This window comes from Canis lupus, chromosome X (assembly GCF_048164855.1).
Source record: "Canis lupus baileyi chromosome X, mCanLup2.hap1, whole genome shotgun sequence".
NCBI lineage: Eukaryota > Metazoa > Chordata > Mammalia > Carnivora > Canidae > Canis > Canis lupus.
Genome location: NC_132876.1, coordinates 119,668,389 through 119,694,843, shown reverse-complemented (window position 1 = coordinate 119,694,843; position 26,455 = coordinate 119,668,389). Strand labels below are relative to the sequence as shown.

Sequence of the window (26,455 nt, the reverse complement as noted above, 5' to 3'; positions counted from 1 at the left end):
AATTTTAGGTCTAACAGCAATGTTGATGAAATAAATCTCATGAAATATTATTATGATCCCAAAGTTGCCAATATTTTTAGCCAATGGTAAACTTTATTCATTTATATATTACATGTTACAAATATATATATACATATATATATGGATATATATATATAAATATAAGGATATATATATATAAAAGGATATACATACCCTTTTTTAAAAAATTGCAATGCTTTAGGGTTGAGGTAAAATGTATGCTATCAAATGTATCAATGAATATAAAGACACCTTTTGAGTGTGTGTACACAGCAAGTACCACCTAAAAATGGGAAACAGACCTTATAATTTAAAGAGTCAAATTATTTAACCAGTAATTCTGGAAGTTCTACAAGCAATTCCAATTTGCATGTGGATGACTGGGCGCATTTTCTGCAAATATTCACCAGTTCTGCAACATTAGCTGAGTGTCCTACAAATTAAGTCCATTTTGACACCATGTACCTTGCAACACTGTCAGATCCCATGGCTAAAGGGCTGGGCCTACAAGCTTGTCCCCACCCCGCTCCCATGCCCCCCTCCCCATTTCAAGGCCAATCACAAGTCCCGGTTGTTGCCCATGCTTCTGCAACAACCCATGCTTCTGCGACAACCCATGTTTCTACAGGACCTGCTGTAGATGGGTGGATCCAATCGACCCCCTCGTTAGCTTCCATTCATTCACTAGGGTGGCTCACCAGAACACATGAGCAACAGTTTACTTACTAAATCAGTTTAGACAGGTTTATTATAAAATGATGTTAGCTCAGGAACAGGTATGGGAAGAGATGCTCAGGACCAGGCAGGGGGACATGGCGAGGAGCTTCCAGGGACACCATCTGTCCCCGAATCTACATCTGCATGTGTTTAACACCCTGGAAGCTCTCTGAACCACCTCCTTTTCTGTTTTGTTTTAAATGGAGGTTTCATTAACTGGGCATAATTGATTAAATCATTGGCCGTTGGTGATTGATTCAACCTCCAGCCCTCTCCTCTCCCTGGAAATCAGGGGGTGGGCCTGAAAGTAACCAGAATGTGTTTTCTCCTAAAATGTTTTTGGATTAAAAAAATTACAGAGACAGAAATAAGATGGGATAGAGAAAAACTGATATATGTATCTTGATTACGGTGGTGGCTACACTAATTGAATCTACATGTGATGAAATGTCCTAGAATGATGTACATACATTGTACTAATGTCAATTTTCTGCTTTTGATATTGTATTACAAACATGTAAAGTGTAACTGTCGGTGGAAACTGGATGAAGAACACATGTAATTCCTCTGCAGTCTTTGAAACTTCCTGTGACTCTATAATTATTCCAAAATTAAGTTTTTAAAAATACTGACACAGTTGTAGGGAACATACCTTAGAACATTGCTTGTGATTCTGGCACCAAACCAGGGAACCATTGTTCTGCAAAAAGAAAAAAAGAAATATTGGTTCATTAAATAATTTTCTAACTGATAACTACGTACTGTGAATGTCATTTTTCAATATCATCATTAACAAAAGACCAATTTTGCAATCCTGATGTTCTCTTCCCAAAATAGAAAATGTGTTTCTAATGTATGTCCAATTTTGCCCTTGACTTCATGACAGACACAAAGACATATAAAATAATAAAGATTTCAAGCTGTCTAAAAGGAAAAGTGTCCTCTCCCAGTGTGCTGAGCTATGAAATACAGCAGGAAAATGAACACTAGACATTTCTCCTGTAGTAAGCAGTTTTGATAAATTTACAAGTCAGAGGCTTTTCATCTCGACCAGTTCACAGGAATAAGGGTTTGAGCTTGCAGGTCAGATCTGAGAAGGCTCTCTTTCCTTGTTACTACTGGATGTGTAACTGTGGACAAGGGACTTAACTATCCTTATACCTTACAATTTATTCATCTTGTAAAACAGAACAATATCTCATGCATGAGGTCAGTGGCATAAGGAAATAATACACATACATCATTTAGCATGGCCTGATATTCTCTCAGTATGGAACAAACATCACAACTATGGTTTATTGTGTCTAACATTAGCACTTCTGCTTGGAAACCTCTCATTCCACATGACTAACATCTTGGTCACGACTTCTCCTTTGGCTGGGATATATTACATCATAGTGTGCTAGGCTGGGGTGGTTGGTAGATATAGTAAAAGCCATCAACCCACAATTTAGATGCCATGGCCTCCAGTTCTTTGAAGTGCACAGTTCAGTATGATATAAAGTAATGTGTTGAGATGCCTGGGCAGCTCAGTGGTTGAATGTCTGCCTTCAGCTCAGGTCATGATCCCGGAGTCCTGGGATCGAGTCCTTCATCGGACTGTGGGCACACAGGGAGTCTGCTTCTCCCTCTGCCTGTGTCCCTGCCTCTCTCAGTGTCTCTCATGAATAAATAAATAAATTTTTTAAAATATATAAATAAATAACCCGTCTCCTCTGTCTGAAACTCTCAACTTTGCATTTTGAGAACATCATATTCTATCCATAGAATGAGTGTTATCTGTTCAGAGAAAATTAAACCAATACATCTTTAAAAAATATTTTTATAACAAATTCACTGAGATATAATCCATATACATGAAGTGCATTCATTTAAAGTGTACACACCGGGCAGCCGCGGTGGCTCAGTGGTTTAGCGCCGCCTTCAGCCTAGGGCGTCATCCTGGAGACCCAGGATTGAGTCCCACATCAGGCTCCCTGCATGGAGCCTGCTTCTCCCTCTGCCTCTGTCTCTGCCTCTCTCTCTCTCTCTCTCCCTCCCCCCGGGTCTCTCATGAATAAATAAATAATTTTTTTAAAAAAATTTAAAAAATAAAGTATACACACCAATGGTTTGTACTAAGAAGTATATTCTAAATACTAAGAAGTATATTCACAAGGCTGTGCAAACATCACCACTATCTAATTTCTGCACATCTTCAACAACCCAGAAAGAAACTTGTCTTCATTAGCAGCCACTCTGCCACTCCCTCCCTCAAGCCCCTGGCAACCACTGATCTACTTTCCTTCTCTGTAGATTGACTGATTCTGGAAATTCCATGTAAATGGAATTGTATAATATGTGGTCTTTTGTGTCTGGATTCTTCCACATGGCATCATGTTTCACATTTTGTTAAATGGTATAGTGTTTTGCTCTGCCTATATTGCATTGAAAATCAATACTTGGGATCCCTGGGTGGCGCAGCGGTTTAGCGCCTGCCTCTGGCCCAGGGCGGGATCCTGGAGACCCAGGATCGAATCCCATGTCGGGCTCCCGGTGCATGGAGCCTGCTTCTCCCTCTGCCTGTGTCTCTGCCTCTCTCTCTCTCTCTGTGTGACTATCATAAATAAATAAAAAATAAAAAATAAATAAAAAAAAAAGAAAATCAATACTTGATTTTCAATATCAATACTTCTTTTTTGTCTGGTTTCCTTCTATGGACATATCACAATTTTTTGTATTCTGCTTCCAATAATCTGTCTCAATACACCCCACTTTCAATAACATATCTTCATAATATAAGATTCCCAATGAACCAATCTCAACTGTATAGGAGCAGAAAGCTTCATCCTACTGGCTCAGTAGGACTAACAGGCCGCAGCCCCATGTTAAAAGCTTTAGCTATTAAATCTATCACACGGCCCTAACTCTCCATTGCAGCCTTACATCCCCCAAATCACAACCCATACCTACAGTTTCAGCAAATCTGGTTATCAACCTGACCATCCCCCTACTGACCTCTGCACATCCTCAGTAGACCCTCTCCTCTCTCACTACATCTCAATGTTCATTGGCCACACAAGCAGGACTGAAGCTTGTGAAGGACATGAGCAGCCTGGGATGAGATTAAGCACGATTTGGGGCAGGGTTTATTTATCTTAGGGAAATAATTAGACTGGGTATAGGTCAAAACTGGACAAATAGGGATCCCTGGGTGGCGCAGCGGTTTGGCGCCTGCCTTTGGCCCAGGGCGCGATCCTGGAGACCCGGGATCGAATCCCACGTCGGGCTCCCGGTGCTTGGAGCCTGCTTCTCCCTCTGCCTGTGTCTCTGCCTCTCTCTCTCTCTCCGTGTGACTATCATGAATAAATAAATTTAAAAAGAAAAAAAAAATTTAAAAAAAAAAAAAAAAAAAAAAAAAAAAAAAACTGGACAAATAGTGGCCATGGTTTAAGTACCAGGAATGAAGTGTTAGTAGAAATGCTGCGAGAAAGAAAGCATTATGTGCAGATTGAGAATCATCAAAGGATTAGTTTAGTGATAAACTAAAAGTTCACAGGGGGGTCATGCAGACTCAGAGATGGTCATACATAAACTGGATGATGACCGCAAAAAGCAAAGGAGAATCACATTACGGAAAAGCTGAGAGCAGCATCTGGGGCAGCTCTGGAGAACTTCCTACATGAGGACCACCTCAACATCTCGCTGGGGAGGTTCCCCTCCTCCTTGCCCCATGCAGGGAGGACTCCTGCTGGAACTTGCAAGAACCACGCCTGTCAGAGCACATCCTGGCCCCAACCTCAGTGCTCCATGGTCTTTCCCCAGTGAGCAGTGACGGTCCTTCCAAAGGGACTCAGGGCTGAAATGAATAAACTTGGATCTTGGAGCCTGGGCCAAGGCCAGTTTCCGAACTCACACAACCTATTTACCAGGGTTATGGTCTAAGGACCTTCACCCTCCTTGCATCAGGTCAGAAGGTCCTGCTCCTTGTGCTGGGGACCCTGATACCACCCGGCTTCTATCTCAGTCCCTCCCAAGTCAAGTTTTCCTGGACACATAGGCAGGACCCGTGGAGGATACAGGGTGCCCTAACTGCCTCTGTATTTGCTGCAGTGCTCAAGACAGAGATCCGAAGGCAAGAGAGGATGGGGTACATTTCCTTATTTTTTTTTTAAGATTTTATTTATTCATGAGAGACACACAGAGAGAGACAGAGACATAGGCAGAGGGAGAAGCAGGGTCCTCACCTGGAGCCTGATACAGGACTCGATTCCCTGACCCGAGGATCATGCCCTGAGCTGAAGGCAGATGCTCAACCACCAAGCCACCCAGGCATCCTGGGATACATTTATTTAAGTCAGCTCCTCAGCTAGAGTATGGTCTAGGAGACTGGGCTTCTTTTTCCTCATTGCTTAAATGCATCACACTAGTGAATGGACTAGCTCCCATCAGAGGCAGCCTACGGTAGCAAAGCAGATATGGCAATTGCTGCCTGCCACATAGTAAGTGGCTGATAAAGTATTACTGATGAGTTGATACCCCTTTGACATGATTATTATCAATCAATATTATTATATGGTATTGGCCGCATCTACACTGCCGCACTTGCTTTGGTGTCTGTCACATTAAGCCCACGCACACATCCCACGTGAGGACATAAACTTCATTTACTCATTTTACAGTTAAGGAACTGAGACTCATAGAAGGCAAGTAAGATATCTATAGCCATGAAGCAAACAGTTAAACATAGTTGTGACACCACAATGAGTAAAGGTTCTGTTAAACAAGGATGAGCTTTACGGTGTTTTGTTTTTTTGTTTGTTTGTTTGTTTTGTTTTGTTTTGTTTTTTGCAGGAATCTCCAGAGTTAGGATCTCAGAAGAAGGAGTTAAGAATTGCTTAGGATGGTCCTGAGACTCATAGGTTCAGGAAGCAGTAGATCAGATTGATGGGTTGGAGCAGAGAACAGGAAATGAGGGTGGGTAAATAGATAGAAAGCAGATTATAGTGGATTTGGACTTATTGCTACAAATAAAATTTGTTATGTAGTAAATGTCAGAGGGTTAAAAAAAATAGAGGCTAGAAGAAGTCGTGTACCTGGCACACCTTGCTTAGAAGCCTTTTGTTTCCTCTGACTGTAGGTAAAATGGTCAAACCTCAACAACAAAATGCCAAGAATGGAGCAGAGATTCCCTTCAGCTGCCCAGCAAATACACCATCTACTCACCAGCCCAATGCTGAAACCCAGTGCTCCTACACCTGTCAAACCAATAGCTGTAGAGACTCTCCGAAACTGTTTACAATTTGGGTGGGGGGATTAACGTCAATGCATTTCCTCAACCAAAGCATTTTTTAAAGAAGATTTTACGTATTTATTCATGAGAGATATGGGGGGAGGGGTAGAGACACAGGCAGAGGGAGAGGCAGGCTCCATGCAGGAAGCCTGATGTGGGACTCGATCCCAGGTCCCCAGGATCAGGCCCCGGGCTAAAGGCAGAGCTAAACCGCTGAGCCACCAGGCTGCCCAGCATTTTTGTTTTAAGCAAAATTTCCCACTAATCATAAAATGAAAAGCTGTCATTATACAGAAATATTTGGGGCAATAGCAAACAAGCATGAAAGATTAGTACGGTGGTAATAGTTTTTTGTTGTTACTGAAGACAGCATGTCCTAGAATGCTTGGGAGGATTAAAAACATAATCCACGTAAAATATTTAGCAAAATGTTTGGCACAGTTAGATGTATGAAAAAAGTCCATTATGACTGATGTTACTTTGTTTGCCATGATGATTGTTTTCAGGAGTGGGGGAGTAATCCTGTACTTAAAATCTCCCGGTTCCTATGTATAACCCCATCCAATCTTATTAGTGAAGCTCAGAAGAGGGATGCTTTTCTCCTTGGATGGTAAAAATCTTGCCACGTTTGTCAATATGATGAGTGAGCAAAGGTATTATTTTCAGTTTCATTTCCTTTAGAGTGAACTGTCTGTGCATTTTACAATTTCTCTTCTGGATTGTTTAACCTTAATCCATTGTAGCAGCTATGAGTACCAATTATATTTAATAATCATTTGTCTATAATAAGTATTGGAAAAATTTTCCAGTGACCATTTGCCTTTTGAATTTATTCATGAAGTTTTCTCCATGCAGAAATTTTCTATAAACACACATGCACACACACAGGTACATAGATAGGTCTGTCTGCATTTCCTTTTTGGGTTTTAGGTTTCCTGTTTTTCTTAAAACAATCCCCCCCAGCCATGTCAAGGTTTTGCAGCTGTTCTTTGCTTTTCCCTTTATCAATCAGCATTTGCCATACTATTTATCTCTACAAAGAACTTCTAAGAACACTGCCTAATGGCATCAAGGATGTTGGTAAACCCCCTGATTAACTCCAGCTACTGTGTTTCAGCCAGGTGCACACACACTGCACCATCCACCTATGTTGCTTACCTGTAATGCTCTTTGAGCAGAAGAGTAATGGAAAAATACAAGCATCCAGCACATTTCAACATCCCACCCCAGGGGAAGTTCTTAGATTACAATAGCCTTCACCAGTTAAGCCACTAGACAACAAAAATAAAATACAGTATTTGCAACCCAGTCTTGTTCTGGCTTAAAGCCAGCAAAGATAAAGAGTCAAAGTACATCAGACAAGAAAGGCGTTTGTCTGTTCAATCATTATTGTAACCTCCAGGTAGGATCAGACAGTGGGACTTTTGTAATTATATAAAGATTACATCCTGTATTTTATTGGTTTAACTAGATCAAACATGAATGCTCATCAATCCATCTTTCAAAGAGTTTATATAAGTTCAATCAACTGCACCCGGACATTATTTCAATGACATTTTCAAAGTCTCTCCATTTCTAGCTTTTTGATTTTTTTTCCTTAAAGAAAAATAATTCTTCAAAAGCCTCAAGCAAAGAAAACACTTCATTCACTCAAAGACAACCCAAAAGGAAAGGATAAAGATAAATGAAAAGTAGCTATCTATATACAACCATTTGAAAAAAGAAAAGAGAATTAGAACAGATCCCACCTATTTTCTTTAACATAACCAGGTGTAGAAATAGAACAAGGACTGATAAATTTGCAGTTTTGTAAACACAACACTATTGTCCAATTGCAGGATAGGAAAGTGAAACTATCCCAGAAACCCCGCGACAGACCAAATGTTTACTATTCAACCCTATAAAGCTACAAATAATCAGCTGCGACTTTCAGTTGACAATTTTGCTCTCATATTAAATGTAAGGTTTTTGTTTTTTTTTTTTTTAATTTTTATTTATTTATGATAGTCACAGAGAGAGAGAGAGAGAGAGGCAGAGACATAGGCAGAGGGAGAAGCAGGCTCCATGCACCGGGAGCCCGACGTGGGATTCGATCCCGGGTCTCCAGGATCGCGCCCTGGGCCAAAGGCAGGCGCCAAACCGCTGCGCCACTCAGGGATCCCTAAATGTAAGGTTTTTTTATATGAAGGTACAGAGGGGCACCTGGCATGGTTAGCTTAAGACCCTGCGACTCTTGATCTCAGAACGGTGAATTCCAGCCCCATGTTGGGTGTAGAGATTACAAAACTTAAATAAAAAAATTTAAAAAACAAAATGAAGGTATGGGTTAAAATTCAGGAATTCATTTTAATCCAGAATATCTTCCTATTAATTTGGAACTTGGAATAATACACTCGATTTCATTTGTTATTATAAGGATGTGCTTTTCTACTGTCAATATACTTGGGACTTTCTCACGTATTCAACAGCAGCTAAAAAATAGATAGGACATTGAGATAAGGCATTTTTGTGGCTTGAAATGTTTTTTTAAATGAATCTTTGCTAGTTATCATCTCGTCTACAGACTTCATTCAAAATATTTCTCAGGACGTTTCTATGTATACCACTAAGTGAGAGAAGCTAATCTGAAAAGGCTCCATGCTATATGATTCCAAATATAAAATACTCCCAAAAAGGCAAAAGTAGGAGATGGTAGAAAGATCACTGGCAGGCAGGGCGGAGGTGGGGTGAGGATAAGAGATGGAACACAGAGGATTTTTAAGGCAGTGGAATTATTCTCATATAATAATGGCGAGTACACATCTTTATCATTTGTCAAAACCCATAGAATGTATACCACCAGGAGGGAACCCTGTCATCAACTATGAACATGGGGGATAACGGCGTGTCACTGCAGGTTCACAGACACAGCAAATGGACGAGTGAGGGATGTCCATAATAGGGGAGGCTATGCATCTGTGGGGGCAGCCAGTCTACAGAACACTGTACCTTCTACTCGGCTTTGCTGTGAACCTGAAAGTACTCTAAAAAATGCAATCGACTTCAAAGGAGTTGAAAAAAAGAAAGCTTTGTGTTTATGTCGGTTGTTCATAAGTAGGATTTCTTTCAAATGTTATGGATCACCCTCAGTAAATAAATGGCCTTTCATCCTCCACTCTGTCAAAAAATTCTCTCTGGGTTCTACAAATACATCACATTGAACTGAATCCTGTAGAACATTCGGCCATACACGTGTACCTCTCTCCAGATGCCCAGCCCTTCCCTGTGCCCAGCACTGGAATGCACGCCTGGCCACACTGTCGTTTCACTTCTTCATGCCCAACGGCTTGCTTGGGAATAAGAACCTTTCCAAGTACTGTCCCTTCCACCCAGAACTCGTGCCTCCACCATACCAATCCCATGTATCCTTCAGGTCACTGCAAATGCCACTGCTTCTGGGAAGCTTTCCCTGACCACTACCCGCTATCACAGATCCCATTACACACACTCTTGCAAGCTCCTTGCCCTTGTCTTCCAAAACACTCTACCATGATGGACACATATAAATGTATTTATGTTCTTTTTACTTCATGAGAACATGTTAGAGTCTATCTGTATCTCTGGCTTACCATTGGCTCCCTGACAACCTTATCAAACTAATTCAATATATAATGGAATGGAATAGGGAGTCATATAATTTACACTTTAATCATTAGATCATAAGGGCCTGAAAAGAATGAAATAAGTAGACTGAGCCAGACAAATTTTTCACCTTCTCTGAGAGGAATATTTAGGAAGTAGGTTCATTATTTTGTTTCCTATAGAGTTCAAGAGATTCAGCATAGCAATATCAAAAATGGAACAAAAACTTGCATCCAGGATCAAATACAAATTATTTTAGAAATAGTCATGTTAATTATCTTTTTACAGATGCACATAATTAAAGTTATCTAAAGAAAATTTATAGAACAGCAAGTGCCAGACTATGCCATATGGGAAAACATTACATTTTATTAACATTTTACTATGAATTTTGACAAGGAATATTCTAATGAGTTCTATATGTGGGAGAGCATTAGATCAAGACAGAATTTTTACTGTTTTTTTTTTAAAGATTGTATTTATTTATTCATGAGACACACACACACACATAGAGAGAGAGGCAGAGACATAGGCAGAGGGAGAAGCAGGCTCCTTGTGGGGAGCCCAATGTGGGACTTGACAGGGATCACGACCTGTGCCAAAGGCAGACACTCAACCATTGAGCCACCCAGGTGCCCCCAGAACTTTTACTCCTTAATGTCCCTATGAGAAGGGTGGGACCCACGATAGGATCAGAAGTTTTGGCTTCTCTTAGGACATCTCAACCAATAGCTTACCAACTTGAATCTCCTCCATGAGGGCATGCTAATTACTAAATCACTCTTGCCACATTTATGATTTCAGATATGTATTCCCTAAGCCATATTTGGTATTATAATGCATATCTTCAGGAAGTAACTCTAGTAAGGTGTATCATCTCAACATTATTACATAAAACCCTAGAAGATTTCGAGACGAAATGAATGATTTGTGCTGAAATAAATCTAGCCTTCAGTAAGTTTAGAGGGAGCATTAAAGATAATAGCTAAAATTTAGTAAATGACTCATTTGACAAAGTAAGGGAAGCATGAGAAGAGAGTGACTGCAATAAATCGAAGATCTAAAGCATTGTTGATGGGAAACCTGAATAATTTAAAAAAATGTGTCTATAAATGTCACTCTCCTTCACTGCTTCCCATTCATTACTCTGAAATGTTTACTTCACATGTCAATTAATTGTGAGTTCCTCCAATTCCAGAAACTTCTCACCAGTCACTATATCGATTTGTCTAGAAAGTAAACACATGCTTGTGGAAATAAAGTGGCCACTCCAGCAGGGCAGAGGTGTTGGGCTGTGTAGGAAAGACCACCTGCTCCCTAAGGTAGGCATCATAGTCAGCCACACCTACTTTGAAGCTTTTCTGACTTTAATAATTTGTGTCTGAGTGATGTTGAGAAAGACAAAACTGGGAAGAGGAGAAAATGAGGAGCAGTAGGGGAGAAGTGGATGGAATAGGGAAGAAAGAGAGAAAGAGTCCAAAAAGTCTGGGGTAAATGGCTTATTGGGTCTCTGAGCATAAACATGAGATTTAAAGACTCTTTTAAATACAAAATAATATAAGATCATATTTTCATATAAAAGCAGATTTTGTTTTTGACCTCAAAAGGCACAGGCACATCTGCACCAATTATGATCACTGCAGCCCAAGCATACAAAAGCCACTGGCATGAGGGCTGTCATCAGATCAGTGGGCTGCATATCAGTGGTCTTTAGCAGGTGTCTGAATGCAGAGGTAACAGTGTCTGAACCTTGGATGCTATGTTCAGTTATATAGCTTCAGCTCAGTCTCCATGGCAACCACCAGTACTGTCCAATCTGGGATATGGGGTCCCCACTAACATTTGAGTATCCCAGCTACACCTGCTGTAATCCACAGTAATTAGAGTCAAAGCACAGAAAGAAAGACTGGCAGAAGTGAGACGAGCAATGAGTTCCACAAACAAGATTAATGCCCAGGACCCACTTTTCTGGACATAGGACATGTCCTTTCAACAACCTTGGGCAAAGCTGTGAGACACTGTGCTTCACTGAGACCCACAACCTGATTGTCTCTGCAGTCAGGGTACATCTTTCCCCAACTGTGGTGGATGTGACACCATGACTACTGGCCAGGCAGCAGTCATGACACAGTGGTCAACATTTCACACACGTGACCTTGGTCATAGCTATGAATGCTGTCATCAATTAAACTAAACTGAGTTGTGTACATGGTTGCTTCTACATATGTTGGGTTTAACTGCCATGTAAAATGTGATTAATATAATTAGACAATGATTTGGCATTGAAGGGGAAAATTACAGTGTACACAGAAATGCAAAGAATGAAGTGTGCCAAACACTCACTGCCACAAGACTAAACTTTCATATTTTCTTGAAACTAATAACCAATACCTGACAGGATGTAAGCAAGCAATATGGCACAGTAGATGAAGCTGTGTCACATGATTACTGATATATGAACAAAAGGAGTCACCAAATGCAAATAAACACATTAAGAAATCACCAAACCTCCCAGGCCAGATAGAAGGTATTAGAAAACAACAGGATATTAGTGAGACCAAATGATTCTTCTTTTATCAAAGACCATCAATGGGGCACCTGGGTGGCTCAGTCGGTTAAGCGTCTGCCTTTGGTTTGGGTCATGATCTCAGGGTCCTAGGATGGAGACCCACTCGGGTTCCCTGCTCAGTGGGAAGTGTGCTTCCCACTCTCCCTTTAGCCCTCTCCCCACTCATGCTTGCTCTCTCTCTCTCTCAAATAAATAAAAGCTTAAAAAAAATCATTGAGTCTGTATCATGATTTTGTTATAATTTTTTTTATTTCTTAATGTTGCATAAAAATGGATGTTTCACCCGTGACTTCTTAGATTCATTAAAATCTCCTCTATAGACTTATGCTGGCTCTCTATCAAGCCCCTTTCTTCTCTATACCAACACAATTTGATAGTAACTCTTTTGGGGGCTGGGCTGCCCCTGCTTTCCCTAATCTGCATTCAGGAAATGATTAGTGAATGACTTCTTAAACTGATCAGTATGTTATAGAGAGTGAGTGGTTATAAGGAGGGGGGTATTTACAGCAGCAATATGGAGGTCTACCCAGACCACAAAAAAATAAACTCAATGTGAGTTTCGATGACCTCTAACATGGAATGTGCGCACAGAACTTCTAGTGACATGAATTGTGATGGAAAGTGCTTCTTGCTCTATTTGTTTTTCTCAATGAAATTGGAACTGAGGTAATTTTCCAAAAGAAGTGAGATGATGAGTAGGGGGTGGGGTTTGGAAGGGAGCAATGAACATCTGGTTTAGTTGCTAAAGGAATGTGGGAGTTGAAGCAAGTTGAACTCTCCTGGCAGGACTGGTGGATGGTACAGACATATATCTAAGGTTGAGAGCTATGGGGATTCATAGTAACACCATTCCATGATTGTGTGATTTTCTTTAAAAAAAAAAAAAAATTATTTGAGAGAGAGAGAGAGAAAGAGAGAGAGCACACATTAGCAGGAAGAGGGGCAGAGGAACAAGCAGACTCCCTACCAAACACAGAGCCTGAGGCAGAGCCTTATCCCAGGACAACCCAGGGATCATGACCTGAGCCAAAGTCAGATGTCCAACTGACTGAGCCACCCAGGTGCCCCAGATTGTACGACTTTCTCTAGCACTACCCACCACTGAAATGACACATCCAAGTAGGCAGCCTTAGGGATTGATGGATTCAGAGTTAGAAATTTATAGCCAGAGAATCCCAAAGAGATAATAAATAAATAAATAAATAAATAAATAAATAAATAAATAAAGCCACTAACAAAAACAAAAATTCTTACAAAGATGCATCATGGATTCTAGATAAGACTTCACAGGAAATTAAAAGAGGACTAGCCAGTGTAACAGTGCTTCCAAAACTGATGGTTCAAAGAATCACCTGGGGAATCAGTTAGACAATGAGGTTCTCCGCAGGAAGGACTCAGTAGATCTAGATCTGACCCTGGAATCTCTAGACACAGAAGCCCCCAAATGTTTCTTATAATGTAACACATGTGGTAAACACCAGGACAACAGAGTGCCTGAACTTTGAGAGATTACGGAATGAAAGTCTAGTGATGAAAGATACACAGCAGTTGTAGAACAGAACAGTTGTAGAAAGCAAATAAAAGCATGAAAATGCTAAGTGTTTATGGTCAGAGTGGGAAAATAAAGTTTAAAATATGTAAAGGAGAAGAGTTCGGGTGGATGATACATCCCTGGTGTGCCAATAGCTGGGACTGTTTCGACCCCAAAGGGAGAATCTTGTTACACAAAAGAGAAATTGTCTGTAGCGAATCCTGTCAGGCACTACCCAGGTATCTCCACGCGCCCATGGCTAAAATGCACTTTCCTACTGAGAGTGTTGAGTGCTGACAGTTCATAGGTAAACTCTGCCTCTCCCCACCTGGAAACTGTACCTGGTTGAAGAGAGGCTACCAACCTACACCACACTCCAGGGAGAAGCCCATATCGAGTGACCAGTCAGTGCTGTGGTACAAAGGCCCAACCTCCTCGTCCCTGTCAGAACAACCTCCAAGGCATCCCCCGCTCCAGATCACACTGTGGTAGCCACTTGGGGCTGTGGCTGCAAATGCATGACAGCCCAACTCCTGCCCCATGCTAGTCCTTTAGGGGCTGATCCGGGAACATCACCCAATCAAGCCTGAGCTCAGATCTCAGAAGCTTAGAATATGCTCCATGAATAACACAATGTAAAAAAAAATAATAATAAAATAACACAATGTGTGAAAACTAATCACCTTCCCATATATGTCCAGCAGGAAAGAAAGGGTTTTCTCTAATTAAGAGGCTTTTGGAAGAAGCCAAGTTACAATAAAGCCAAGTAGATATGAAGCATATTACTTGAAAAAGGTGAGGGTGTTGAAGAAATGAACCATGCGGTGGCAGGGCAGAAGCGTTGCACAGAAGTGAGCCCTTCCAGTGGAGAAGATGAAGGTGGAACAGGAAACAGCAGGTGAGCTACTGAACATTCTTGCCCAAAAACAGATCTCATTAAGTCCCCACAAATTCTTCCTCAGTGGGCCAAGCTAGCTTAGGATGTGTGACAACTTCATTTCAGGTCGATACACTTTTCCCTAAACTAAGAGAATTGTATTCTCTTGAAAGTATTCACCAAAGAAAACCATAGCGTTGTTTCAATATGTTTTAACTTGTTATTGGCGGCTACTTTTCATTTGTGCATTTAAAAGCAACTCTGTTGTGAGGCTGTGAACCAAACAATTGAAAGAAACCACAGAAATCCTTTTAGTAAAAAAACATGTCAGCACCATTCCAAAATTCCTGTGAATAAGAATTAAAATCATTATCAAAGCAGGAAAAAATGCAAGAGCAATGTGGAAAAGCAATTTAAACACATAATTTTACACAATTCTTAATTACATCCTTTGCTACAGTACTCTGGAAAGACAATGATGGGACGCAAATTTACAATGCGCTCAAGTGTACTTGAACCTTTAGTGACCAGCAATGTTTAGGAGGCCTCTGGTCTTTTCTTTCCTTGATTGTTGCTGCTGCTGCTGCTGTGTTTTTATTGTAGGATGCTTTAAACATGAACAAAGTGGAAAGTTCATCAAGGGAAATTCTAGCAAAATTCAAAGCCACATAAGCTCTCTGAATTACATCAGGCTTCAACGCTGTCCTACCTGGTAGTGTGCATATGCTGCCCTTACTCATAGCAACTGAAAACTCATTATTACATCAGATGTTTTGAGGGAGAACTCTGACTTCTCCACAGGTAAACGGCTGAACCATGTAGAAGGATTCCAGGCCTCTCTGAGACCTTCTACATTATGACTAATGGTCACCTCTACGCCAAGCATTTGCATCGGTGGGCACAGCTGTCAATTCCTCTCTGTCAAAGTAGAAGATCAATCCAAACATGGCCACGCCTGTTCTCTAAACACAACCAGGACAAGAAAAGGGACTCCAAATGTGTTTCTAAATACCCACTCAAAATGTTTGTAAACTGTATACCATGTAATTACAAATCAGATGATACCATATAATTACAAATCACTGACGATCTTTGAGGGTCATTTAATCCATCTTCTTGCTGAAAAAAAAGACAAATCTAACTCGTTAATGACATGTAATTGTCTTATAATACAAGGAACTTTCCAAGGGAAAGAGTTTCAGCATCTCGGTGACATGTTACACTGTTCTGAGTTTTCCATCCTTGAACCCCTACTAAAACCTCTCAAATGCATGAAGAGTAAAGGAGTGAGGAGTTTAAAGTTCAGACTTTCTGCTTGCTAATACCCTATTCTCTAATTAACAAAATCCTCTCATCTCTCTCTCCAAAACATTCATAATACCTAAAAAAAAAAAAAAAAAAGTCAAAACTGGATGGGGCAACACAGGATCCACCTCGTGTGAGTATGAAGAAGGAAGACCACATAGACATTATCAAGTTCCATAATACTCAGAGTGGTAGGACCAAGATGATGATGTAAACAACCCACATCTTGGAAGTGAATGTGATATGGGGAATTTTTCTGAAAAATGCTCACCAATGTATGAGGAGAAAGAAAGTACAGAATGGGTTGGGAAAGAGGATCTAAGCATCCAATGATAGCACTAAACCCCAAAACTACCCCACCCAGGACTCTCTGGACACACAGGGCCATTCATCATCGTAGATTTGAATGGTATGTGAAAGCCATCAGCAACATTGGTAACACAAGATTCTGAGGAACATTTTAGGTCATTGTGAGAATTTTAGGAGTTAACAGAGACCAACGTTCTCCCTGTGTAGATCAAACCCAGGAAGGCTAAAAATGTGCAACACTTTGCTGATTCAAACAAATAAGAATATTCTAACAGAAAGCATGCCTAATGTGGAGTCACAAGAACCTATTTCACATTCCAGGTCACATCATAAATAGCAAGCTTTCAAAAAAATCAATTTCTTCTTTTCTAAAGTGATGAGTGTTTTTGTAGATGGTCACGGAGATGTTTATGAAGACCATTTGTGATCATCTGAAGTCAAAGTGGTAGTCTAGCTGGCAAGATGCAAAGTCCATCAAAATGAACGATTTACACAAAAGTGGGGACTGTTAATAATTTAGAAGGTCTCGGGGAGGTCTAGAGTCCTGGGTGGCTCATGTAAGTAACTATGGAGAAGTCAGAATTCTAAGAACCCTCAAGTTTTGATATAATAAGAAAGAAAATGGTTTTCTCAATTGCTTATGAGGAAGATCAATCTTATGAATTTCTACATTATTTCGTTGTTTCAGGTCTTTCCAAAGACACAATATCCTCATAAATTATAAAATCAGTACAGGTCTTCAATGCAGTGCTGCACTAAATTAAACTCATTACCCATCACCCCCCTTTTGGGGAACATGAAAATCCAGTAACACTGAATACTATTTCTTTTGAGTTCCTGCCCCAATGCCAGTGTGGGATGGAGTGTGGGTTTCCCCCACACACCACTGAGTTCTCAGACACCAGCTGGGTGTTGGAGAATTAAATCAATTCTGACACTGTCCACTCAGAGCTAGCATCAGATTCCACAGGTAAAGGGCTCAGTCCTCCAAGTCCAGATTATTACCTGTGCTTCTGACCATCATGCTAAAGACTAAGTTTCCAAAAACCCCTTCCTTGGGTTTGATTAGTTTTCTAGAGCAGCTCACAGAACTCAGAGAAACATTTTACCAGATGACTGTCTTTTAATAAAAGGTTGTAATTCAGGAACAACCAGATAGAAGACATACTTAGGGCAAGGTATGGGGAAAGGAGATGGATCTTTCATGTCCTCTCCAGGCTCTTCACCTCCATGTGTTCACAAACTCAGAAGCTCTCTAAACTCTCCTCTTTGGGGTTTTTCCGGAGGCTTCATTACATAGGTATGATTGATTAAATCATTGGCCACTGGTGACTGATTCAATCTTCAGCACCTCTCCCCTTCCTGGATGTAGGGGGAGGGTTGAAAGTTCCAACTCTCTATTCACAGGATGGTGCCACTAGCAACTGGCCCCCATCCTTACTTTACTTAAGGGCTTTCCAACAGTCACTTCATTAACAAAACAGAAAATACCTCTATCACTCCTGTCACAGGAAATTTCAAGGGTTTGGAGCCAGGAACCAGTGGATGAAGACCAAACAGATGAGAAATATATTTTGGTCACCTGAACTACCAAATATACATAAATAAATAAATCACAATGCCACACTATTCTTAATATTATTTAAAATTCAAAATGAAATATAGTGACTATAAGTTTCCTAGGGCTGCTACGACAAAGTACCACAAACTAGGTGGTTTAGACAACAGAAATTGACTGTCATAATTCTAGAGTCTAGAGATCTTTAATCAAGATGTCGATATGGCCATGTTCTCGTTGAGGGCTCGGTGGAGGGGGAGGGATCCATTCCATGCCTTTCTTAACTTCCCACATTTCCTTGGCTTATGGGAGCCAGTCTAATCTTCATGGGCCTCTACTCATGGCCTCACATCTATGCACGTCTGTGTCCAAGTTTCCCCTTTTTATAAGGACCCAGTCACATTGCATTGAGGGCTCACCCTGCTCAGATATGACCTCATCTTGACTGATTCTATCTGCAGCAATTCTTTTTACTAATAAGGTCATTTTCTGAGGTACTGAAGATTAGATCATCAACTTACGGATTTGGGAAGTAAGAGGACACAATTCAAACCATACCAGTGACAAAAATAAATTAAAGCCATGGGGCAAATGCTATGTTGTTTGAACCACACCCCAACCTGCACCTCAGTTGAGAATCCCTGACTTAGTATTTTCATGCACATTTCCCACGGGCTTCAAAAATTACTATCAGTGTTTACTCTTTAACTTTGGACTCCCTGCCACAGGCATATGTCAGAGCACAGTGTCTCACTCTGATCCATCTGTCTCTCCATCTTGCTGACAACAACTTGTCCCTTGTCTGTCTTTACATAAAGTACTTAATTCTTAGAGCATATGTTTGCATCATAAGGTAGCATTTGTTGGGGATCCCTGGGTGGCTCAGCGGTTTGGTGCCTGCCTTCGGCCCAGGGCATGATCCCAGGGCGTGATCCTGGAGACCCGGGATCGGGTCCCGAGTCAGGCTTCCTGCATGGAGCCTGCTTCTGCCTCTCTCTCTCTCTCTCTCTCTCTCTCTCTGTCTGTATGTGTCTCTCATGAATAAATAGATTAAAAATCTTTAAAAAAAAAAAAAGGTAGCATTTGTTAAGCATAATGCAGACTGTTTTGGATCAAACAGTCCAGGTCCACTTAAGTAAGTGTGGAACAAGCACACATTCACAATGAGATGGTTCTCGCCCAAGGTAATAAGCCTATTCTTAACCATGTTTTTTCTACTGTCCATACCCTCAACTTTATGTCCTTTACTTCCTTTCAAAATTGGACCCTGACTACTTACCAACTATCCTCTTTAAGTCTCCCCTTAAGGATTCTTCATCCTAGACCTGCATCCCTGAACACATATGGTCAGAGGAGGCATTAATGGCCTCCTTCCCCCATCAACAAATTAGAACCATAACCTAGGTTTCAAAAGAGAAAGCAGCCAACAGCTATTCCAACCCTCTCCCTTATATAGTAAAACTGAGTGTGTCCTCAATAACATTTCTACCAAGGGAGCCACCTCTGACTCTTCATAGGATCATAAGCTAGACCTTAATAAAGTCAATATAACCTTGGATGAAGGAAGGCAGATGAGAAGAATGAAGGGGCCAAGAGTCCAAGAATGGAAGGGCTGAATGTGAGAACCTGGCACATCTTATTGAGCAGAGAGAGCCACTAGAGAGAAACCTAGTGCATGGAGAAGTCTATAGCCATGGTTCTCAAAGTGAGGCCACTGGCTGGAAGCTTGTCCGACATGCAAATTCTACGGTCTCACTCCAAACCTGCAGAATCAGAAATTCTGGAGGCAGGTACAGTAAGCTGTGTGCTGAAAGCTCTGCCGGGTGATTGTGACCTTCACTAAAGCTGCAGAACCTCAATGGGAAGGGAAAATAATTCATCTTAGTTTGCTACCCATGATTCCAAGAAATATCACTCCAAATGCTTCTTTCTTTTTCTCCCCAAGTTTGCTAAGTAAATGGAGTACTTCATCCAGCTTTTAGGTGTCTCACAGCTTTCCAGTTACTGAAAAAGACAACATTCTGCATCCTACAACAAACTGACATTTGGATATGTGTGTACACAGACACGTGTACAATTTTAAATCAGGTCAAGTCTGTGTCTGCACAGATTGCTCAAGGTGATGACATCCAACACAGATGTGGCCAGTTGGCCTCCAGTCCTGTTTGGCCTCACCTCCATCTACGGGCATCTTCATAGGAAGCAACTCTAGGAAGAAGTTATTTATTGCTCAGGAGAATAGGACAAAAAGAAAGAGGAGTTTAAAGGTACTCTCAAGTCTCCCTACTATTTTTCAAAATAGATGCTTGACAGCTGTGAAGCTTGACAGGTGTGATCTGTTGTTCTTAATAAGCAGTTCCCACAAGGAACATTACTGCCTGGTTTCTGGCATGTTGACCAGGAGAGGATTAATTTTAAGTTATCAAGCTAATTACTCACAAGTATTAACAGCAGCCAGAGAGAAGATGTTTCCAGATAGCAGGAGTTGCATTCTATTGCTATTACAACTAGAACCATTTGAAAATTTCTACTTGCACAAACATACAACGCCTCATAAAAGAGAATGATTTTTTTCCATTTGCACTCCTACAGAAGAGTTTATTGACATGTTTTAGAATACATTAAGTCCCAGAAGTACTTACTCTAATACTAAAGCAAAATCTACCACCTTGATATACACTTATAGGCCGGAAGATTCAGGATTTAGTTTAGTCAACTTTAATTTGTAGTGGGGAAAATCTAAGCAGAGAGAAAAAAATACTAGAACTACATGTTTTTCCCATTCTAATTGACTTTAAGTCAGATTTTTGTCACATTGTTTACTTGTGATATATGCTTTTTCATTGTGCTAACTTATGTGTTATTCATTAGAGAGTGCAGAATAATTAATCAAACTAAAATAAAGCACCTTGTAGTCAATTATATTCTGACTTATATGATATTCTAAGCCATTCATCATGATTCTGGGTTATTTTAATATGAACTTCAAAAGATAGCATGCTTTAATGAGAGACCACTTGAGAAAACATGATGAATTAAATGTGATACAAGAGGAAGAGCAATAACCCCAAGAAAACGCTGCATTTTGCAAAAAAAAAAAAAAAAAAAAAAATCAATTCCAAGAAAAATGTGTTATCTGCAGAATTTTAAGCACCCAGCATCTGGGAAGTCAGGTATGTTTTCATATTAGAATAGATGACCTAGAATTCAATGCTCTTTTCTCCTAACACAATACTTATCCAGGATTTCAAATTTCAATTAAAAATTCTACTGAATCTATTCTTATGGATCATAAGGGAATAGGAAATCTGTAACCAATGAACGCATATAAGACATCTGAATTTCATTCTTTATCCACAGAAGTAAGCACTCTTAAACAAATTTCAAAGGGTAAGCTTTTGCAATTAAAAAATTAAATTTAAAAATTTTAAATTTTTAATTTAAAAATTTAAAAATAAATCTTAATTTTTTAGAGCAGTTTTAGGTTCATACTAAAATTACAAGAAAGGTGCAGAGATTTCCCATACATCCTCTGCCCCCTGCACAGCCTCCCTCATTATTAATAACACCCCCACCAGAGGATCCACCATTACAATATCATGTAAGTGCTTTCACTGCCCTAAATCCTCTGTGCTCACCCAATTCCTTCTTCTTACCCCAACCTGACAAACACTTATCTGTTCATTGTCTCCTGAATTTTGCTTTTTCAAGAATGTCACATAGTTGGAATCATTGTGTATTAAGTCTTTTCAGATTGGCTTGTCACTTAATAATAGGCATTTAAGTTTCCTCCATGTCTTTTTGTGGCTTAGTAGCTCATTACTTTTTTAGTGATGAATCATATTCCATTGTCTGGATGGTCCACAGTTTATTTCTCCATTTACCTACTGAAGGCATTCTGTTTGCTTCCAAATTTTGGTAATTATGAATAAAGGTGTATAAACATCCATGCACAAGTTTTTATAAATAGAAATCTTCAATTCATTTGGGTAAATACCTAGGAGCTCAATTGCTGGATCAAATGAGTGTGTTTAGTGTTGTGCTAAAAAATTAAATTTGACAAAGTAAATGTAAAGATCTAATTGGCTTTATTAAGCAATTCATGAACCTAAGCAGCATCCCACCTGGTAAGAGAGAAGATGCTCTGAGGTATCACACAAAATGGAAGGTTTTCATAGGAAAAGGGTAGAGCAGGAAGTTATTATGGAAGGAGAAGAAAGGATAATTACATCCTCCTTTTGTGGGGAAGGGAATAGGAGAGTTTTTATCATGTAGATTACCTCACTAGAGCTGATGAGGAAATTTCAGGTCCTCTATTAAAAGCTCACAGTCCTGGGATACATTGAAATTGTAATTAAGTCTTGGTTTGCTGTCCTGGAAGGCAAATGATTCCCTTTTTGGGCTTGCTGTTTCTTATGTTTTTGTTTTTGTTTGTTGTTGTTGTTTTTTTAACATAAATGGCCAAGCTGTCCTCCAAAGTGGCTGCACCATTTTGCATTCCTTCCAGCAGCAAATGAGAATTTCTGTTGCTCCACATCCTCACCAGTGTTTGGTGCTGTCCAAATTCCAGATCTGGGTCATTCTGACAGGCGTGGAGTGGTATCTCATCCTGGTTTTAATGTGTGTTTTCCCAATGACATATGACACGGGGCTTCTTTTCACATGCTTGTTTGCTACCTGTATACTTTCCTCTGGTGAAGTGTCTGTTGAGGTCTTCAGCCTCAGGTTGTTAAAATTACTTCCTTTTTTATTTTTTTTGCTCACAGACCAGACTATGAGGTGTCAAGGATCGAGGGTACACATGTTCATTTTTGAGGCCCCAAATTTTCAGCACCAGGCACTCTCATTCGGTGCCTAACTCATCTAAACCACAATAGCCAAGACTTCTGGGGAGCTACCTCATGAGAAGTTCTGCTCTGGTTCAACTCCATCGTAGTGTAGCGTGGTGAATCAGTTCTACCCATTCACTGCCACCATGTTCTAAGTGAGGAAATTTGAGCAAATAGCAGGGAAATGGTCTGAAAGAAAGTTCAGAGACAGAACCTCTTAAAAAAAAAAAAAAAAAAAAAAGGCCGTTTACTTGTGAAGAAGTTCCAAGAAAGTCAGACTTTAGGACAAGCTCACAAAATTAAAAAATTTTTAATTAGCGGGTATTTGAAGGAAAAGATGCAACATGACCAACTTCAGTCTGCTCATGACTGGAAAATAAGCCCCACGTTTTCTTAAAGGATCACATCCACAAATGCTAGGTTATATTCTCAGAATCGGGTTTTTTTTTTTTTTTTTAATCGTAAGTAGTTAACATACAGTGCAATATTGGTTTCTGGAGTGAAATTCAGTGTAGAATCAGCGTTATTAAAGATGCAACTGTTACTTTTCAAAAGAATGTCTGCCATTGAATGGAAGCAAAGCATTTTTTTTCTAATTGCATTTCATAAAAACAAGTGTCTTTTCTAAATTCTCAAATGGAGACATCAATGAACACCTTTCCAACTCCCAAATTATAAGGGAAACAGAACATGGTTAATGCAATCAAATTGTTAGTTTCTGCATTAGAGTTTAATCCTTCAAACAGGGCACATGAATGTGTGATAAAAGATTCATGTATACATACATGTATGTGTGTGTTTAGGTATAGATACCCATATTTAGCTACAGATACTGAACTAGAGACACACAAATTAAGAGAAATGTAAAGCAGAAAGAGTTAAAATTACACCAGTGACTTTCAACAGGAGTGATTTTTGCCCTGTGGCATGTATTGATTCCAGTGTTTGGAGATATACCTATATAGATTTTTTTTTCATGACTCAGGTGGGAGGGATATTACTGGCCCCCGGTGGGTAAACACAAGAAAGGGTATGTACTAAACTTCTAAAATGCACAAAACAGCCCCACAACAAAGAATGATTCTCCCCAAAATATCAATAGCGTCAGGATTGAGAAACCTTAAACTAGGCACATATGGAAATACACATACAGACACATGTATGCAAATAAAAACTTTTTAAAAAGATTTTTAAGTAATCTCTACACCCAACGCGAAGCTAAAATTTACAACCCTAAGATCAAGAGTCACGCATGTTCTACCAACTGAGCCAGCCAGGCACCCCTAAAATAATATTTTAGCCCTAATTTCATATAACTGTTCAAAACAGGAGTCTCCTGTTTTGTTTTGTTTTTATGAAATTGTGGAGTAAATAATGGGACTAGGCTATACAAATCTTGCCCTACTAAAAATGTGTTAAAGGATATTATACAAGTCCACGGCTCCTGAATAACAGAAGGATCAAAATACAAATGGAAGTCTGTTGTAAAATAGTCTCACCTCTAAATATGTTATCCTACGATCAGAGTGATATTTAACAAGTGAATACATTCTGTCCAGAATTTTTTTAATTTCTCTGCAGCTGTGAGGACATGATCTCATAATCCCGGATACAAAAATGTGGACACAACAACAACACAGGAAAGATGTTCCCTACTTTCTTTCAGATTCTGGCCCAATGGGAAAATAACTTCCCAGATGTAGGCCATTTCTGGAATGATGAGCAAATGAGTTTGGCTGTACTGCTTTCAAAATGGTACAGCCAAGTGTCAAAATAAAAAGAGGGGAGGGAAACAGAAAGAGAGATTGCATTTCTATTCAAAGAAGTGCTGGAGGGAGATCCACCAAATCTCTGCTGAGGGCCCACTCTGGCCCAGGAAAGAAGAAAGGAACTGTAGGGTACATAAGTTAGACTATAAGGGCAATGTTCTTGGTTCCAATGAGCTGCAAGAGCCCAAAACATGGAAGAGAAAATAGGAAACAAAATGCCCACTTTCAAACAATGACTGCTTTCAACCTACCTCCAAGTTTTTCTCCTTCTTTCAGAAAGTAATGAGGAGCATCTAGGTAGCACAGTTGGTTAGGTATCCGACTTGGTTTCAGCTGGGATAGTGGGATTGAGCCCTGCATCAGGATCCAGGCCAGGTGCAGAGTCTGCTTGAGATTCTCTCTCTCTGCCTCTACCCTGCCCCCACCACAAATGCTTGCTTGGTGTCTCAAATAAATAAATAATTCTGTTTTAAAAAAAGGAATCAGTAACTTCTGTGTAAACTTGGCATTCTTATCATTAACAGACTTCAACTCTAGAAAGCAAGCCCCAAGTTTGTGCTATGATGCAATCTCTAATTTTCCCTTTTCTTGAGTCACCTATATAGCAGGCCTGTCAGGCAAGACTGGTTTTCAACCCAGGGGCCTGGCCACCACCGGATCTCCACACGGCTGGGGTGGTCTTCTTCATAAGAGGTTGTTCCTCTATCGTGCGTAAGACACTGCCCACTGGGGGAAACGGCCATCAAGCAAGGGATGCCAACTAAAAATAAGCAGCTTGCTGTGAAGAATAGGTGGAGGGAATCTGAGTTAACTCAAAAAGAAACTGTGCGGAGGTTTGTCGGAAAACATTTCCACATCTCTAAATGTGGGGCATATTATTATTATTTTTAAAGATTTTATTTATTTATTCATAAGAGACACAGAGAGAGAGGCAGGCAGAGACAGAGGCAGAGGGAGAGGCAGGTTCCATGCAGGGAGCCCGATGTGGGACTCGATCTTGGGACCGTGGGATCATGCCCTTAGCCGAAGGCAGATGCTCAACCGCTGAGCCACCCAGGCGTCCCGTTATTATTATTATTATTCCCTCATGATTGTAGAGGGTCTTGGTATTTGCATCCTGCAAGGATCTGCTCCTGCTGGAAAGCAAGCTAATGGCCCTGAAATGCCAAGTTCCTTGGCATTTTTGGTTTCTTAGAACAGCACTTGGGAAACTGGCCCTGGGCACAGGACAACATATTAATATAAGGTGCGTACCCTCTTTTAAATCTCTCCTGGCAGTTTACATTTGCATGTCCCTTTGTCAATCTTTGCCGTCCACAAAGTGTAACGTATACATTTCGAAGGAGTGCCATTACTTCCAGTTGTGTAGGCATTTAAACACGGGAGCACAGACATTTATTTAAGTCTAAAAAGGGCTGTCTCTCTCAATTATGTGTTACCAGAAAATTAAACAAGAGTCGATTCACTTACATTGCATGAACCACTTACACTAACCCAACAGGAACACAGTGAATAGGTAAAATCACCTTTAACCTCAAAGCGTTATTTTTGTTTGCATTTAGACTTTCTTAACTGTTTCAGCCTTTCTTTTAGAGGAGCTGTCAGTAAGTAACCTCCCAACTAAGAATGTAACCCATCTGGTTTGTTTTTAGATAAGCACGTCACTTGCATTAGAGGGAGTGAGGAACACCAAAAATAATTTCATGTGTTTCAAACATATGAATTATTAATGCATTATAATATTATAGTGGTTTGAAAAAAGGTGTAAAAATAAGGAAAAAGACATCTCTGAAGTTCATAAGTAAATGATGTCCCAACATTTCTCTGGTCCCACGCGCTGGTGTGATTAATGACATTTTTGGAAAGTGACGAATTACTTTGCAAAATTAATGTTTCTTGTTTCATTAAAGGGACTCTTTTATATTTTATTTTTAGACTCATACTATGATCACTTCTTTGGACATAACAGACATTAAGTATGAAAATTTTAAAACCATCAGTGATGATTAGATAGTAAATTAAGGGAAACATGCATTTTGATTTAAATTTTTTTTAATTTTTATTTATTTATGATAGT

At 40.0% G+C, this 26,455-nt stretch overlaps 1 protein-coding gene across 1 annotated transcript in view; it reads right to left on the bottom strand.

The window, feature by feature from the left end:
* Positions 1-26,455, bottom strand: part of ANOS1 (anosmin 1) — a 186,989-nt gene that overhangs the window by 148,829 nt on the left and 11,705 nt on the right. The window contains exon 2 of the mRNA XM_072816087.1: positions 1,391-1,438. Within this exon, the coding sequence (XP_072672188.1) occupies positions 1,391-1,438 (48 nt within the window). The remainder of the gene's footprint in view (positions 1-1,390; positions 1,439-26,455) is intronic.